This window comes from Coptis chinensis, chromosome 4 (genome assembly GCF_015680905.1).
Source record: "Coptis chinensis isolate HL-2020 chromosome 4, ASM1568090v1, whole genome shotgun sequence".
Taxonomy (NCBI): Eukaryota; Viridiplantae; Streptophyta; class Magnoliopsida; order Ranunculales; family Ranunculaceae; genus Coptis; species Coptis chinensis.
Window position 1 is genome coordinate 38,902,380 of NC_141459.1, and position 15,676 is coordinate 38,918,055.

Sequence of the window (15,676 nt, forward strand, 5' to 3'; positions counted from 1 at the left end):
GATATATCATATACCACCTTGTTATCAAATGAAGGACGAACATGGATGTTGTAAAGGCGTGATTCAACTTTCCTTTATATACACAGTGAATGGGAACTGGAATGGATGATAGAAGGGACCGAGTTCGGCTTGGGAGCGAACTGCCTACGTATCTTCTCTCGATTATGAGGGGAGAGAAGAATCAGGTCTGGCGTAGTTCATAGGAGGGGTATTTATAGATGTTGAGAGTGAATCCTTGCCCACCACGTGTAAAGTGTACCACAAACGTGGGGTCTAGATTAAGGAGGCATGCGAGAACTGTCTTTATAGGTCTGCGGTGATGATGGGGATTAGTAGTCTGGGCAAGTAGCTTGCGGTAGTGGTTTGTGAAAGTACACCTTCGGTAATGATTGCATATGGATAAGAGATGATATCATAAGTCGAGGCATTTTGCGTGAGATCGTCATTCGACCAAGTTATCCCGGAGAGCGAAAAGTAGACCACCTACATGAGGCGAGCTGCTTATGAAGCGAGCTTTGAGAACGTTGACATGAGGTCAGTGTGGTATTTCTGTTTATGCTGGACACCTATCTAATATTCATTAGATGGGAATATTACTCCTTCACAGATGACTTTCCGTCTGCCAACCATTGTATCCAGAACTTACAGAGAAAACCCGTTTCTTTGAGTATGCCCATCTCAGTTGATCATGACTGTTATCAGTTGCATGGGTGTGGCCGTGTGGGGAACACGAGTAACATCAGAAATAAGATAGTTGACTTTGGTATTAAAATTACAGCCGTATAAATATTGCAGCATATAAAATTACCGATATGAATATAGGCATAGTCAAACACTGATTATTACCTTAAACCAAGTAACCAACCATGACGATGAGTAGAACTGTAGAACGTAGAAACTATAAAAACACAAGAAAAAAAAAAAAAAAGTCTCTCTCTCTCTCTCTCCACTTTTTTATTTCTCCCATCAGACGATCTAGTCGTCCGGTGTCATGGCTACTTCAAATGCTCCGATCACTATAAGGGAGGTATTGAAGGTCAGTTCTCCATTTTTTTTTTTTTTTTTTTTTTTTTTTTTTTTTTCTTTTTCTTTTTCTAATGTTTCGTTAGTTGAATTTCGTTTGCCAACCACTGACCTCTCTGCTGTCTGCATGTGCCACCAATGCAAGTTGGACGTACTCTCTTAGTTAGTTAACTAACTAAAGATCTCTATAATATGCAAAGTTACTTGTTCAAGTGACCTACGTAGTTGCCCCACTGCTTTAGCTTAGTCATGAAAATAGTTGCTGAATGCTGCTATTCACTACTAATTATTTTGATTGTTGATTTTATGTGATCTGTAGTTGCCAAGTATTGGAATCAATCCGCTATCCATCAATTTTACAGACGTAAAGATGGAATCAGATAAGTACATTTGTGTTCGAGAAACAGCGAGTGTTGTTATAATTGATATGAACATACCTTATCTGCCATTGAGAATGTCTATCACTGCTGATTCGGCCATGATGAATCCAAACTCAAGGATTCTTGCATTCAAGAGTGAGTAATTTAAACTTGTGTATAATTGCTTTTTTTTTTGTATGATCCTGTTATCCTGGTAATTAAAGATGTCACTACTCGATGTTATCTTACTCTCAGTTTGGCATATACTTTGGCCCTCGATCATGGATGTAAAGTCAAAAACATTTCTAGGAATCTAAAATTTGCATCATTGTTCTTTGTAAGCTGGATAGCCTTTGCTGTAAACACACAATAAAGACGATGTTTTTTAAAATTCTTTAATAGGCGACTCCTTACATTGCTGCCATGAATTACTTTGGCAGGCACATCTTCTTTGAGTCACCAATTAGTATTTTGTATTAGAAACATGTAGCTGGGTGCAGCTTCTCTGTAGCAGAAGGTTAGAGTGTATCATCCTTGAGAAACCACTTACTTTCTTTGGGTTGGGAAATTGTTGCTGAGTCCACTTTCTCTTTAGGAGAAAGTTTGGAGATTGTTGGGACATGCTTAGTTTCTGAGGTAAACGTACTTTTTAATGAGGAGAGAATTAAATTGTCAAAGAAGGACGATGGTGACAGATAGAAAGTGCAGAGTGCAGATAATGAATATTTGGTCCTTGATCAAATTGAGATGGATGGGGCATATTCAGGTTGGAGAAAACTAAGTGTCATAAACTAAGGTGTAATCTTGAGCATGCAACACTGACACGAAGGAGACTTGGAACCATAGATCCAAGCTTTTAAGTGGCTTCCAGTGGAATACCAAAAGAAGAAATTTCTCATCCATCAAATTACCGATGTCTGTATCTCAGGCAGGTGGACTTTTTTGTTTTGAGGGACTTTTGACTTGGTGTGGTTTTACATTTAAGTCAATGAATCTCTAACTCATTGTCTTAGATATCAGTTGCCTCCCTGTTCATGTTGGTTTCCAAGGCGTTTGGGTGGTCACTAAGACGCTGATGTTTGGACTTTGGAAGCTTTTGAAACATTTCAGCCTTGCGAGCAAGGGCTTTGGTATCACAAATTGTAGTTTACATTATGAATCAAAATGTCAATTTCGGACTGGGGAGGCCAGTACATGTTGGTGTGGGTGTGAATTTGGTATATATCATGCTATGCCAAATATATTTACCATAGTTTTGTATTTAACATTTGTATTTGTTTTTCTCGAGAATTTATTTTCCATTATTGGATATGAATTATGATGTTGTATGTCTCATCTCAATAACCATTTTGATTTATGTCTTTTTTTAAGATCAACTTCCTGGAACTACTTGTGATTATTTGAAAATATTCGACATTGAAATGGATACGGAGATGAGGTCACATCAGATGCCTAAGCAGGTGATTACTTCTCTATTCACAGTTCAGATTGTCCTTATAAGTTATAGTACTCCTCTTAAAACTAGTCCAGCTCGTTCACCTTATTATTTTGTATGCTTAGATTGTATTTTGGCAGTGGATTACTCCAAAAATGCTGGGCCTTGTCACACAAACCTCAGTATATCATTGGTCAATTCAAGGCAAGTTACCTTCCTCCTGCCCTCTTAATTACTAATGTAATGTAAATTTGCTCTCTCTCTCTCTCTCTCTCTCTCTCTCTCTCTCTCATATTTTATATTTTAATTGTAGTCTGAATACATTGTTTACATGTTTTTCATATCCAGGTGACTCTCAGCCTGTAAAGATGTTTGATAGAACGGCGAATTTGACAAACAATCAAATTGTTAGCTATCGGTGTGACCCTGCTGAAAAGTGGCTTGTCTTGATAGGAATTGCTCCCGGTACACCTGAGGTATTTGTCTTCATATAATGATTCATACTTTGAGTTATCATTTTCTCTACTGATTCTCTTTGTCGAGCTGATGTTTTTATAATAGAGTAGGTAATTTTTCTTGTTGTTAACAATTTTTTTTGTTCTTAACGGGAAAATGCAATTACAATAAAAGCGGAAAGGTAGGTTTGAGGTAATTTTCAGACACTACTTCAGCACCTCTAGTCCTCTAGATACAATTGCTATACCCGATAGCCATAAAGCATTCAGAGTGATGTCACTGAGTTTCTTAAAGATCATATGGTCCATAACTTGTCATATTTTGAGTTCCTTATATATCTAATTGTTAACATGAACTCATCAAGTCCTAGGTTTTGAGTCATGTCATCGTCATAGTTTACGTAGTGGTTGATTCTGGAAATAGTTTTGACTCATTATGCAATTGAGAGGTTCTGCTAATGGTCCAGCAATTTTCCCATGTAGTTCTCTTTATGTTGGAGGGGGTGGAACTTTTGATAAGCGTAAACTAGGAATATACAATTGAATTTCTAGATTTATTTGAATATCACGTCCTTTGCCTTCTTTGCCAAAGTTCTTGGAGCTATCAACATCATCAAATTCATCATCATAGTTTACGTAGTGGCTGACTCTGGGAATAGTGTTGAGTCATTATGCAATTGAGAGGTTCTGCTAATGGTCCAACAATTTTCCCATGTAAGTTCTCTTTATGTTGGAGGGGGTGAAACTTTTGATAAGCATAAACTTGGAATATACGATTGAATTTCTAGATTCATTTGAACATCACGTTCTTTGCCTTCTTTGCCAAAGTTCTTGGAGCTATGAACATCATCAATTTCAATCCTAACTCCCTATGTGTGTACGGTTTGAAGGGTTTAATTTTGTATTAGATATTCATTTGTGGTGCTTATAGGATCAGCAGAATTGCTGATGAAGTACTGAGTAGAATCATAGGGGCGACATGTGTGTGTATATATATATATATATATATATATATATATATGCAGCCTGGTTGCTTGGATTCTTAGACCAAGTGAAGAGGATGGGTAAAACTTGTCTTGTAGGGTTTATGATGTTGATTTATCTAAAGCCTATAACCAGACTTGTTTAAGGTCAAATTTCCTTTGCATGTACTATGGACTTTGAGGAGACTGAACTGGGTAAGGGAAAGTGAGGTAATAGGTGTATCCAGTGGGCCCTTTTCTTTGTTTCCTTATTTTTATTTTAATTAACTATGTCGGCCCAATGAATAAACCCCATCTAGAGTAATTTAGGATTGTGGAGGCAGGGTATTTTAAATAGGATAGTAGCCTCCTTATTCAATGGTTTTTAGGTTATGTTTTGGAGAGAATGTTTATTGAGAAGAATATTTTTATTATTGAGTGTTTATTTGGGTTGAAACCTTAGTTATTGAATTGATTGCTTTATTATTCCGTTGTGTAATACACATCAGAAAATGCTACCTACTTATTCTTTAATTGTGGCAAGAGTTTTCATTTGGAGTCCTTGTAATGTGTCTCTTAGGTGCGATTTCTAATATGGATTTAGCTAAAGCCTTTGACGTAGTTCGCTACTCTTAAATTATAGGAGCATCCAACTCAAAACCAATTGGTGGTCAGTGGAGAGGCCCAAGAACTATCAATCTAACATAATAGAGAAGACTGATCTCGAAGAATTTGAGAGTTAAGTAGTAGTCCTAATTGAAACTCCCAAAGTTAATTTATGGCTTAGATCTAATTTAATGCTTCATGATATGTATACAAATAATTTAGGACTTCAAATCTAATAAAATCGTGGGATTCCATATGGAATAAAACAATCAAAGTTTGAATAGGATACAAATTCATAATTAATGGCCCTATAATTGTCCTAAATCGCAACTATTAAGGAAATAAAATCTCTCATTTTATTCCGAATTTTAGGCTTCATGTAAAAGTCTTTTTCTTTATATGGTAGTATTATTTTATTTGGTGTAGGATATTTTTGAATACCTTTTGTGAATATTGGTGGACTTGCTATGGTTGGTAGCCCTACAAATCTAAATTTTATTAGAGAAGACATAGATAATTGAAACATATGTTACTATTTTGTTTGGAAGCTTTTGTGTTTAATTGATATACATGCTAACAATTATGACGTGTTTTGTTGTACACGATCATTTGAACAAAGTAACTGAAAGAAGCCAAAGCAATTTAAACGGGTATCGTACATCAAATTAAATTATTATATATGTGTAAGTTAATATTTAAAATGACACACCAAATTAAACGTCGTAATGAAGTCACGGGTAATTTGTAGTTATACTACATTGCAAGGCTTTAAACATCCCATGTGGGACAATACTAAACATCTCAATACACTCATTCACATGTGGCATTACTTGAGCCTAACATGTGGACAACACACTTGGGTAACGTGGAGTAAACAGGCCTTTGGGCCAATCATAATAGCCTACTCTGATACCATTTTAAGAGCGTCTAACTCAAACACAGTTGGTGATGGGTGGAGAAAATCTCAACAGCTACCACATCTCCTCTTCATTTTGGAGGTTGAGGCAATGGCTAGAGCCATTGATCTGGGGGTGTTGGATGGCGTCATCTCTTGTTTTTTTTTCTTACAACTTACAAGTTAGTGGGGCTTTCTCAATTTCTCTTCATCTCAGAGAAAATTCTTGACCTCAACATTACTCGTTGCTTAAAAATCCTATGCTAGATTCGTTGTTACTTATCTATGTCACTAAGTATAGGATGGTTCTTTATATTATTATTTCTTAGTTTTCAACTTCTTCCTCATTATTCATTAACATATTTATATTTGCCTTTCTTGTATTGTATTTGCATTTTCCACCCACATAGACATTCTGGATTTCTAACGCAGTTTTTTTTGTCACATTTCATTTTTATTTTGGGTAGAGGCCACAACTTATCAGGGGAAATATGCAGCTTTTTTCTGTGGATCAACAGCGTAGCCAAGCTCTTGAAGCACATAGTGCATCCTTTGCATCGTTTAAGGTTTGCAGTGTTTTCTTCGACCTTCTCTGTTTGTGTGTCTTTGCATGCGTGCATGCAAGTGTTTGTGTTAAAGGACGTTTTAAAGTGCTATGTACTCTGGTATGTTGTCAAGTCCATCTGAGTGCACTGGCCCTATAATACCTGGCTAATCTACCCACAAGGCCATGACTGCAGCATCACAAATTTGATTTTTGTTAATGTGCCTGCCTGCCCACTTCTTATACTCCTCGGTACTTGTTAGTTGATGAACACCTTGATGATGACATGTTGTTGTGTAACCATTGCGGATTGAACAACATTCGAGTGTCATGTGATTTTATTACAGTCAGTAGTGCAAGATTTGTCTTATTCAAATTTTGGCAACTTTTTGTATGAGATCATGTTACAACTTACAACATACAAGCCGGTTCTGTTTCTTTCTTATTTTATTTTTTAGGGTTTTTTTGAGTTATCCCCTCAAACTTATGTAGTGTTTTCCGTTAACCCCCAAATTTTGAATTATCACAATTAGATCCCCAATCTGTCTCATACCTCTAACAAAACTGTTCATTTTTTCCATAATGCCCAAACTACCCTTTCAAGAAAATTGGCGGGAGGCAAATTGTTTTTCCCCCCAATTAAACATGGTCCACTCCAATAACTTAGATTAAAACCCCCAACTTAGGGTTTTATTTTGCTTCTCACTCTATTTCTCATCTCCTCGCTTCGTTTGCTGAATTTCCAACATCCATTTCTCGACATTCATTTCTTAATCTCGAAACAACTACTTCTTACATTGGATTCCACGATCTATTTGCTTTGACACCACACATGAGCTTCCTGAATACTATTTGGAACAGACGAAGAGTTTCCCCAAAGTTGATACGGGCAGGATCAGCCTGGTTGCTCTTAACAGTATCACCCCAATTGAATGTGGTCGAGCTTGAAGCCATGTTTCTTGATCTTTGAATGAGAGCACTATCATCATGTTCAGAAAGATAATCAATGACCTCATTATTCTTTCTAATAATAACTTTGGACGTTTTCTGAACCTCAAATTCACGCTTCTCAGCTATGCTTTTCATTGTTTCATGGGTTCGAAAAATTGAAGTTTTAACGATCTGTTTTCCCTTTGGTTTATTCACAGCACACCTTTCATATACTGACTTCCCAAATACATTTCTCCTGACACTCTTCCTATTGCTGAGATTTTAGCTGTGGGGAATATTCTCGACCAGCTTCTGGGAATTGCTTAGCACAATCAGATTCTACAAATGCATTTTCAACCTTAACATTCATTTCATAATCTGAACCAACTGTAACACCTTCTCCACTCAGCTTCGCAACTCGTCTGAAACCTTCTTGGAATTTCATAGCAGAATCAACTTCTACAAGTGCACTCTTTGCCTTAACCTTCATTTCATAATCTAAACGAATAATAACACTTTCTTTGCTGGCATTAACCTTCGGAGAATATTGTCCAGAACCTTGGGGGAACCTATTAGCAGAGTCCACTTCCACAATTTCACCCTCTTCAATATGTAATTTCACCCAAATTGGGGGTTTTAATCTAAGTTATTGGAGTGGGCCATGTTTAATTGGTGGGGGGAGGGGGAAACAATTTGCTCCCGCAATTTTTTTTGAAAGGGTAGTTTGGGTATTATGGAAAAAAATGAACAGTTCTGTTAGAGGTCTGAGACAGATTGGGGGTCTAATTGTGATGATTCAAAATTTGGGGGTTAAACACAAATTCACACAATTTATTTGGGGGGATAACTCAAATTCACTCTATTTTTTATTTATTTATTTATTTTTGTGTGTGTGTGATTTATATTAATTGTATATATTTGAGCTGGTCAGCTGGAAATCATACTCAAGTGCAATGTCATACACAGGTTTCAGGAAATGAGAATCCTTCTACACTTGTCTGTTTTGCCTCAAAGACTAACTATGCTGGACAAATCACGTCAAAGTTGTACGTCATTGAACTTGGTCCTGAACCAGGTCAGTTTGTACTTATCCATTTGTTCCCAACAAAATTTTTGTGTTTACATTTAGTAGGTACCCTCTTCGTAAATTCTGCTTTTTCCTGTCATTCATTATATTCTTCTGAGGGTTTACAGAGGAAATGGTTGGATTTCTTTGCTTCTGGTGCATTTGTCTTTTGGCGTTCATGTTATAATGCACTTGGGCATTAATGTTACCAAGACATTCGATGATAGATTTTAGAGAGCGCACAAGGGACTTTGGAACTAAAAACTTTTTTTTTGTGTTCTTTTCAGTGGAATACTGGACTAAGACAGTATACCTGGCTGTTAACTGTACTTTTTAGAGAGTATACCTGACTATTAATGATAGATTTTTAGAGCAAGTATACCGTACTGTGGAGCTGATCACTGATGTAATTAAAATTATGATTTTTATCTTCTGCCTTCACCATATCCTGGATCTTAAGTTATTGTTTTTTCCTATTTCAATCTTTTGATTTGATTGGCAGGGAAACAAGCATTTACAAAGAAACAAGCAGATCTGTTCTTCCCTCCAGATTTTATTGATGACTTCCCAGTGGCAATGCAGGTAACTTTTTCAAGTGGTAATTCTTGTACAAGATTTAGGTATTATATCAAAGAGTAAATCATGAGTGTTTTACTTTTACAGATATCCCACAAGTACGGTTTGATATATGTGATCACAAAACTTGGACTTCTATTTGTATATGATCTGGAGACAGTTGCCGTAGTTTATAGATTTCGAATCAGCAAAGATCCTATATTTTTGACGTTGGAGGTGTCATCAATTGGAGGTTTCTATGCTGTTAATCGGCGAGGGCAGCTGTTACTTGTCACGGTTAATGAGGCAACAATTGTGCCTTTTGTCAGCGGTGAAGTATGTCTTATAAGCTTACAGGTTGTGCTCTGAAACAGAATTGGAACGTTGTGTTGACGGGTGTTATTTGCTGACTGTTACAGCTAAACAATCGGGAGCTTGCTGTTAATATCGCTAGAAGAGGAAATCTTCCTGAAGCTGAAAACTTGGCAAGTTCCTTCTTTTTTATTTGTGTCAACTGCATGTTCTTGAATTAGTTGGATTCTCCATGAGTTTTGAAACTGGACTCCACAAAATTTCAAGGTAAAATATTGCAATTTTGAAGGCGGTGACGTGAAATTTGAATTTTTATGGTGTTTCAAAGTCATAATGGTGCTTTCACAGCTTATGATCTTTAAAAATAGTATTGCTGACCCAGGGAAGAAGTTTCTTTCTTTATTATTTTTTTTTGTTTGATTTGTTTGTGCAAATGTAGGTAAGTTTTTTGTTATTTATTGTTACTATTTTGGGGTTTAGTTATTAAATTGGGTAAGTTATTAGTTATTTATTTGCTTCTATTTTTGTTTTTTGATTTTTGGAAAGAGAAATATAATTTTAATGCCCACGTAAAATGGAGTCCGTAGGAGTTATTAAGGAATCTAAGTAGATTTTGTGATAACTATTTATTTACTTTTTTTTTCAGTTTATCAAGTCTTGAGATTTCTTAACAAGTTCTTATTTTGAGTAGCCTGTGTATGATTTCTTAAATATCCAAGATGCTGGGGTTATCATATCCCCATATAGTGTCTAAAGTAAGACGTGCCCTTTTTTCGGCTTCGACTAAGAAGGATAACGTGCCTTAGGGATCACTATTGAGAAGAGTTTCTACCTCTTCATGAAAAGCGTAAGTGATATAGGTAATACTATCAAGGTAGCATATGCTCAATTGAATCTCTAGCTTAGTGTCCGGTTGGAGTCTTGGTATGTCCATCCAGGCATATGATTGGCTTGGGGTGCTTGTTTTCAACTTTCTGTTTTCTTTTCCTTTCTTGTAATCTTGGGTGGGGGGTGGGAAATATTGCTACTGTAATTATTCAAGTGCTAATGTAATCCTCCGTTGATTACATTAATATATTATCTTTTAGTCTTTTACGTATAAAAAATTAAAAAAGAAAAAGAATAATCTGTTAAAAAACTGAGGCTTTTGACTCTCCATGTTGAATGACTGATTGACATAATATAGTTATGCTGTCAGTAATTTTATTTCTTTTGGGCATTGAAGATATGTCAATGGTTCCAAGAGCTGTTCTCTCAGGCGAAATACAAAGAAGCTGCTGAGCTTGCTGTAGAATCTCCACAGGGAATCCTTCGAACTCCTGACACATTGAAAAAATTTCAGGTAACACTGTTTTGGTGTGAAAATGCTATACTTTTCATTCTAACTAGTATCTACATTTATGATGTGCATCAAGATATAGAAATGTGTACTAGAGAATGTATCAATTGTCCAATTTTAGATTTTTTATTTCATCGAGTTATTATAGTTTGAAAAGGCTAAACTAAAATCATACGTATCCATGTCCTGGAATTTAGGGAAATTAGTGTCTTTATCGAGGCCAAAAATATCGTTCAAAATATCAATATATCACCGATATATATATCGATTTTTAGGTACCCGATATAGATATGTTTGATATTTCAAAGCCGAACATTCAACCTTTTTGAAGCCGATATATATCGGATTTTCCGATATATCCGATATGTGTGATACATATTAATTGACTTGGCTTGACTTTTTGATTGTTTGACCGATTTTTTTTATTGTTGACCGATATTTCCGATATATATCGTTATATATTGGTGATATTTCTGATATATAATGATATATATTGATATTTTGAGTGTTTCACCAAAAAGCTTGATATCTCCGTCATACCCCAATATATCGATATAGACTGATATATATCAGTTTTTGGGGGGTCCGATATATCTATCAATATGGAAAGTCTTTATAATTGTAATGGGTATCTTAGGATTTGTGTGTTATATGTTCACTTCTAAATGTTTGTTTTGGTAAGTATCTCTTGCTTAGGTGTAACCGCGTAAATTGAATGGCTCATCTGTGCCATGCATGCGAGTGTTTTATCCATGTCTATTCTAATCTTACTTGGAATTTATGTTTTGCAGAGTGTTCCCGTTCGAGCTGGGCAAACCCCACCATTGTTGCTGTACTTTGGAATACTTTTAACTAGAGAAAACTCGATGCATTTGAATCGTTGGAACTGTCACGGCTTGTTGTCAATCAGAATAAGAATAGCCTTTTGAAAAATTGGTTGGCCGAGGACAAGCTTGAATGCAGCGAGGAACTGAGCAACCTTGTTAAGGTTTTATCTAAACTTTAAGATTCGTAAATAATACTATTTGTTAGTTAATTTTTATAGACTTATAGTCCTTAAGACCTAAACTGAAAAAATATATGTGATGTTCTTTCCTTGTTATAAGCTTTAGTCAGGACTCAGGAATATGGACACTGCCTCTCATTCTTTTCTTTTCTGTAATTCTGTCTCAAGGAGATAGTTTCTTCTACATGTCTGATGTATGGTTGCATGTTTCCACTGTAGACCGTGGATAATGACCTTGCACAGGAAATTTATATCAAGGCTAGGGATACTGCAAAAGTAGTTGCAGCTTCTGCTGACAGCCGTGAATTTGAAAAAATTCTCATCTTATCAAAGCAGGTAATTTTCTATTTCATATATATTGACAATTTCCACTGACAGCATGCAGAGAACGATTAATTGATATTACGTGCATATAGAGCTGGTAATATTGTTGTCTTTATGTGCTACTTGCCTACTTGACACTAAGGGGTCGTTTGTTTTTCTGAGCCTATGAATGCTGAATGCTGAATGGCTCATTCTCTGAATGCTAAATGCTGATTGCTGAATTCTAAAAAACATGTTTGTTTTCTGCTAGAATAACCTGGCTCTGAAGGCTGAATATAAATCATTCGGACAATTTTACTCATGCTATCTATTTTAAACACTAACTTGATTTCTTGTTAAATAAAATATATATTATATTTGAGGAGAAGAGATGGATTATCAAAAAAAATAAATGATAAATAAATTTATTTAAAATATGCTTTCACAAATATATTTTAACGGTTTATTTTCATATTTTGTTTATTTTCAGAATATATATATGTAATTCTATTTTTAACAAAGTGGATATTATTCACCAAAAAAAATGAAAAAACCTATGACGCCAACATCAAATTTTGAATAACCTATTTTGAAGCCATAAAAGTCAAGGTAGAAAAGTAGATGGGTTCTTGAGATTGGGTTCTTAAGAAAGGGCAAGAAGTGACTTTCTTGCTTCAAGTATTAGAATTCAAAGATTCGTAAGAAATTTTGATGCTTGAATCTTTGAATGCTAAAAGTACCACTTAATGCTTAAACTACTTAAAAAAAACAAACAAGTTTTGAGCCTCTGAATGCTTAAAACTTAAGTTTAAGAGGCTCTGAATGCTTAATTCAAAAAAAACAAACAACCCCTAACTGTCAAATGCCATTTTAGATTTATACAGGTTGGTACAATGCCATTCTATTTTCTAAATTTACAATGCTACTTGTTTGTTGTAGTCCTTAACTAAAAATCGGAGTTTTCTTCTTCTTCTTGTGTTTTTAACGCAAGTTCTTATTGCTGATCAATAAAAGGTACATTTTATTCAACACATCCTGATTACAAAAGATTACCTGTACCCTGTAGCAAGGAGCTACTAGTGCATTGAACCCTCAAACCTACTCAGCCACAACACAATTTTTTTTTAACATTATTAAACAGTTGTATCCTAATAAGAAACAAAATCATGAAACCTCAATCCCCTAAGAGCCGCAACTCCCCTAGACCCTGATGTTAAATCAGGAATATAGACAGTGCCTTCTTTCCCCATCAGTTCTATTTCAAGGAGAAAATGTCTTTTACATCTCTGATATATGTTGCATGTTTCCATTTTAGGTTGCAGACAATGACATTGCACCTGCAAAATCCTTGCCTGATGAATGGTATGTATCGCTAGTTGTGAGATTTTCTAAAGGAATTAGGATTGGATGCTCAAGTCAGTTACAACTCCATTCAGCTTGAGCATGGAAAGTTTATGAGAACTTTATATTCAAATATCTGGTTTATGCTCCCAATCCTCTAACTTTCTGATTTTGGTATGACATACATAAACTGTATACAGTATGCGTAAAAGTATCTATGCTTCTTTAGAATGACAAAGTTAAAATCTTCTGTTTTCAGCCTGCCTGGGGAAAGCTCTATGAAGAGAGCAGAGGAGTCAACCCAAGGAGATTTTGGTTCAAGAAAACCTTCAGAGAACTCTCCAGATGATCTGAAAAGAGATAGCGTCAAAGGACGCATTGTAGATGAAATTCAAAAAGAATTGAGTGGACTTAAAATTGATCATCATCAAGATTTTGATGTTAGGGATGAGCTTAATGAGGAAATCATAGAAACTGTCGAAGTTGTGGATGGTCCGAAAGAAAGGGCCAATGGCAGTTCAAATTCAATTGAAATGTCACTAGATGAAGTGGAAAGAAAGAAAATGCGGCGATATTCAAATAGGGACCTTACGAGCATTACGAAAAATTTCACTGATCAAGTTGGTTCTGGTGCGTATGGAGATGTCTTTAAAGGTAAATTACCTAATGGTGTGCAAGTAGCTGTTAAGAAACTTAAAGACATCGCGATGAATGTCATGGAAAACACATTCATGGCGGAGGTGAGAACAATGAGTAATACTTCACATCGAAACTTAGTTAGACTTTATGGGTATTGCTTTGAGGCCAGTATGAAAGCACTTGTCTATGAATACTTGGAGAATGGATCTTTGGACAAGGTTTTATATGAGAACCACCTTAATTTACAGTGGGAGAATTTGTATGATATTGCAATTGGGACAGCAGTGGGACTTTCTTATTTGCACGAGGGTTGCGATGATGAAATTGTTCACTATGATGTAAAGCCTGGTAATGTGCTCCTTGACTCAAAACTTTCTCCTAAAGTTGCAGATTTTGGAATGGCTAAAATTTCTGAAAGAGATTTAAGTCATATCTCTATGATTGAGTTTAGAGGGACCCGCAGCTATGCTGCCCCAGAAATGTGGATGCACATGCCAGTAACTTCCAAAAGTGATATTTATAGTTTTGGAATGATGTTGTTTGAAGTTCTGGGAAGGAGAAAGAATCTTGATAACCAAAATTGGCTTCCTGGACAAGTTTGGGAAAAGTTCAAGAAAGAAAAATTGGACGATATTATGGAGGAATGCGGCATCGAGGACAAGAACAAAATAAAAGCAAAGACGTTATGTATAGTTGCTTTATGGTGTACACAATATAGGCCAAATGACAGACCAATAATGAGCGAGGTGGTGCAGCTACTTAAGGGGAACATACATCGCCCATCACCTCCCGATCCTTATTATCCATATAGTGCCTCTTCCGGTTCAAGTAGCTGGGGAGGTGGTTCCACCAAAATGAGTGGACCCTCAATTGTCTCTTCCACGTCAATTTAAATGTATCGATCACTATATATTGGTTTATTTTTTTGGGTTAACTAGTATTACCCCCCCCCCAACTAGATGGGAAATTAGGGTCTCTCCCCTAAATACACACAAAAAAAAAGTCAAAATAGGTTGACCAAAATTTTTTTGTGTGTATTTAGGGGGGACATCCTAATTTCCCATCTAGTGGGGGGAAATCCTAATTGGCTCATCTAGTGGGGGGTAATACTAGTTCACCCTATTTTTTTTATGAAATTAAGCTTTGGATTCACAGGTTGGTTATGTCTCAAAACTTAGCTGGAAGACCAGACAATATGCCAAAAAAAAAAAAAAAAAAAACAAACCAACTTGTCACTTGTGAATTTTAGTATTAACTGACAGCTACTGACAACTGCAGTAGTCTATCATGTAAACAAGTGAAACTAATGAAGTGATGAATATTCACAAATCACAAAGAATGTAGAATGCGATCCTTCTTTACCATGGTGATATTGAAAATGAATGAACCTGTAGAGGCTTAAGTTTGTTTTTTGCTCAAGGCCCGCTTCGCTTGCTTGTTAGGAAAAATTTCCCAAGAGGATATAGAAAGATGGCTTCGAATTACTATTAGATTTTTGCTTAAGATCCACTCATCCACATATAATCTCTTCCATAGTATAAAATATCAAGATATGGCAAAATATCGACACTTGATTTATAGATATATATTGTGGATATATTTCTCCCTTTGGTAATATTTGGCATTGTTTCATATGCAAATATTATGGATATCAAAATATCGATAAATATTGTGGATATTGTAGATTTTTATTAATATATCATGATATATAATTTATATTTATTTGAAATATAATAGTAAATATTAAATAAAATTGTTACCTACACAAAATATCGTACATATTGTTGAAATATCACCTATATTTACAATCTTATATATCTTTAAACATCTTGTGATATTTATATATATTTTTTGTTAAAATCTCAATATTTATCGCGATATATTGCGATATTTTGTGCTGTGATCC

The 15,676-nt window shown here is 35.5% G+C and overlaps 1 protein-coding gene across 2 annotated transcripts; it reads left to right on the forward strand.

Moving 5' to 3' along the window:
- The first annotated feature begins 913 nt into the window (after positions 1 to 913).
- LOC147503439 (clathrin heavy chain 1-like) lies at positions 914 to 14,994 on the forward strand. 2 transcript variants are annotated; one of them, XM_086608084.1, is made up of 15 exons: positions 914 to 1,036; positions 1,343 to 1,538; positions 2,754 to 2,842; positions 2,943 to 3,021; positions 3,166 to 3,293; positions 6,203 to 6,301; positions 8,176 to 8,284; positions 8,778 to 8,857; positions 8,939 to 9,166; positions 9,250 to 9,315; positions 10,368 to 10,484; positions 11,273 to 11,469; positions 11,707 to 11,823; positions 13,106 to 13,152; positions 13,391 to 14,393. In XM_086608084.1, the coding sequence occupies exons 1-12, from the start codon at positions 992 to 994 to the stop codon at positions 11,408 to 11,410; spliced, it is 1,374 nt and encodes a 457-aa protein (XP_086464210.1). In that variant the 5' UTR covers positions 914 to 991; the 3' UTR covers positions 11,411 to 11,469; positions 11,707 to 11,823; positions 13,106 to 13,152; positions 13,391 to 14,393. The 2 variants fall into 2 exon arrangements, with proteins under 2 accessions (XP_086464210.1, XP_086464211.1); XM_086608085.1 differs by lacking the exons at positions 914 to 1,036; positions 1,343 to 1,538; positions 2,754 to 2,842; ... (9 more) ...; positions 11,707 to 11,823; positions 13,106 to 13,152 and adding an exon at positions 13,163 to 13,305 and having other exon boundaries at positions 13,391 to 14,994.
- Positions 14,995 to 15,676: the final 682 nt, after the last annotated feature.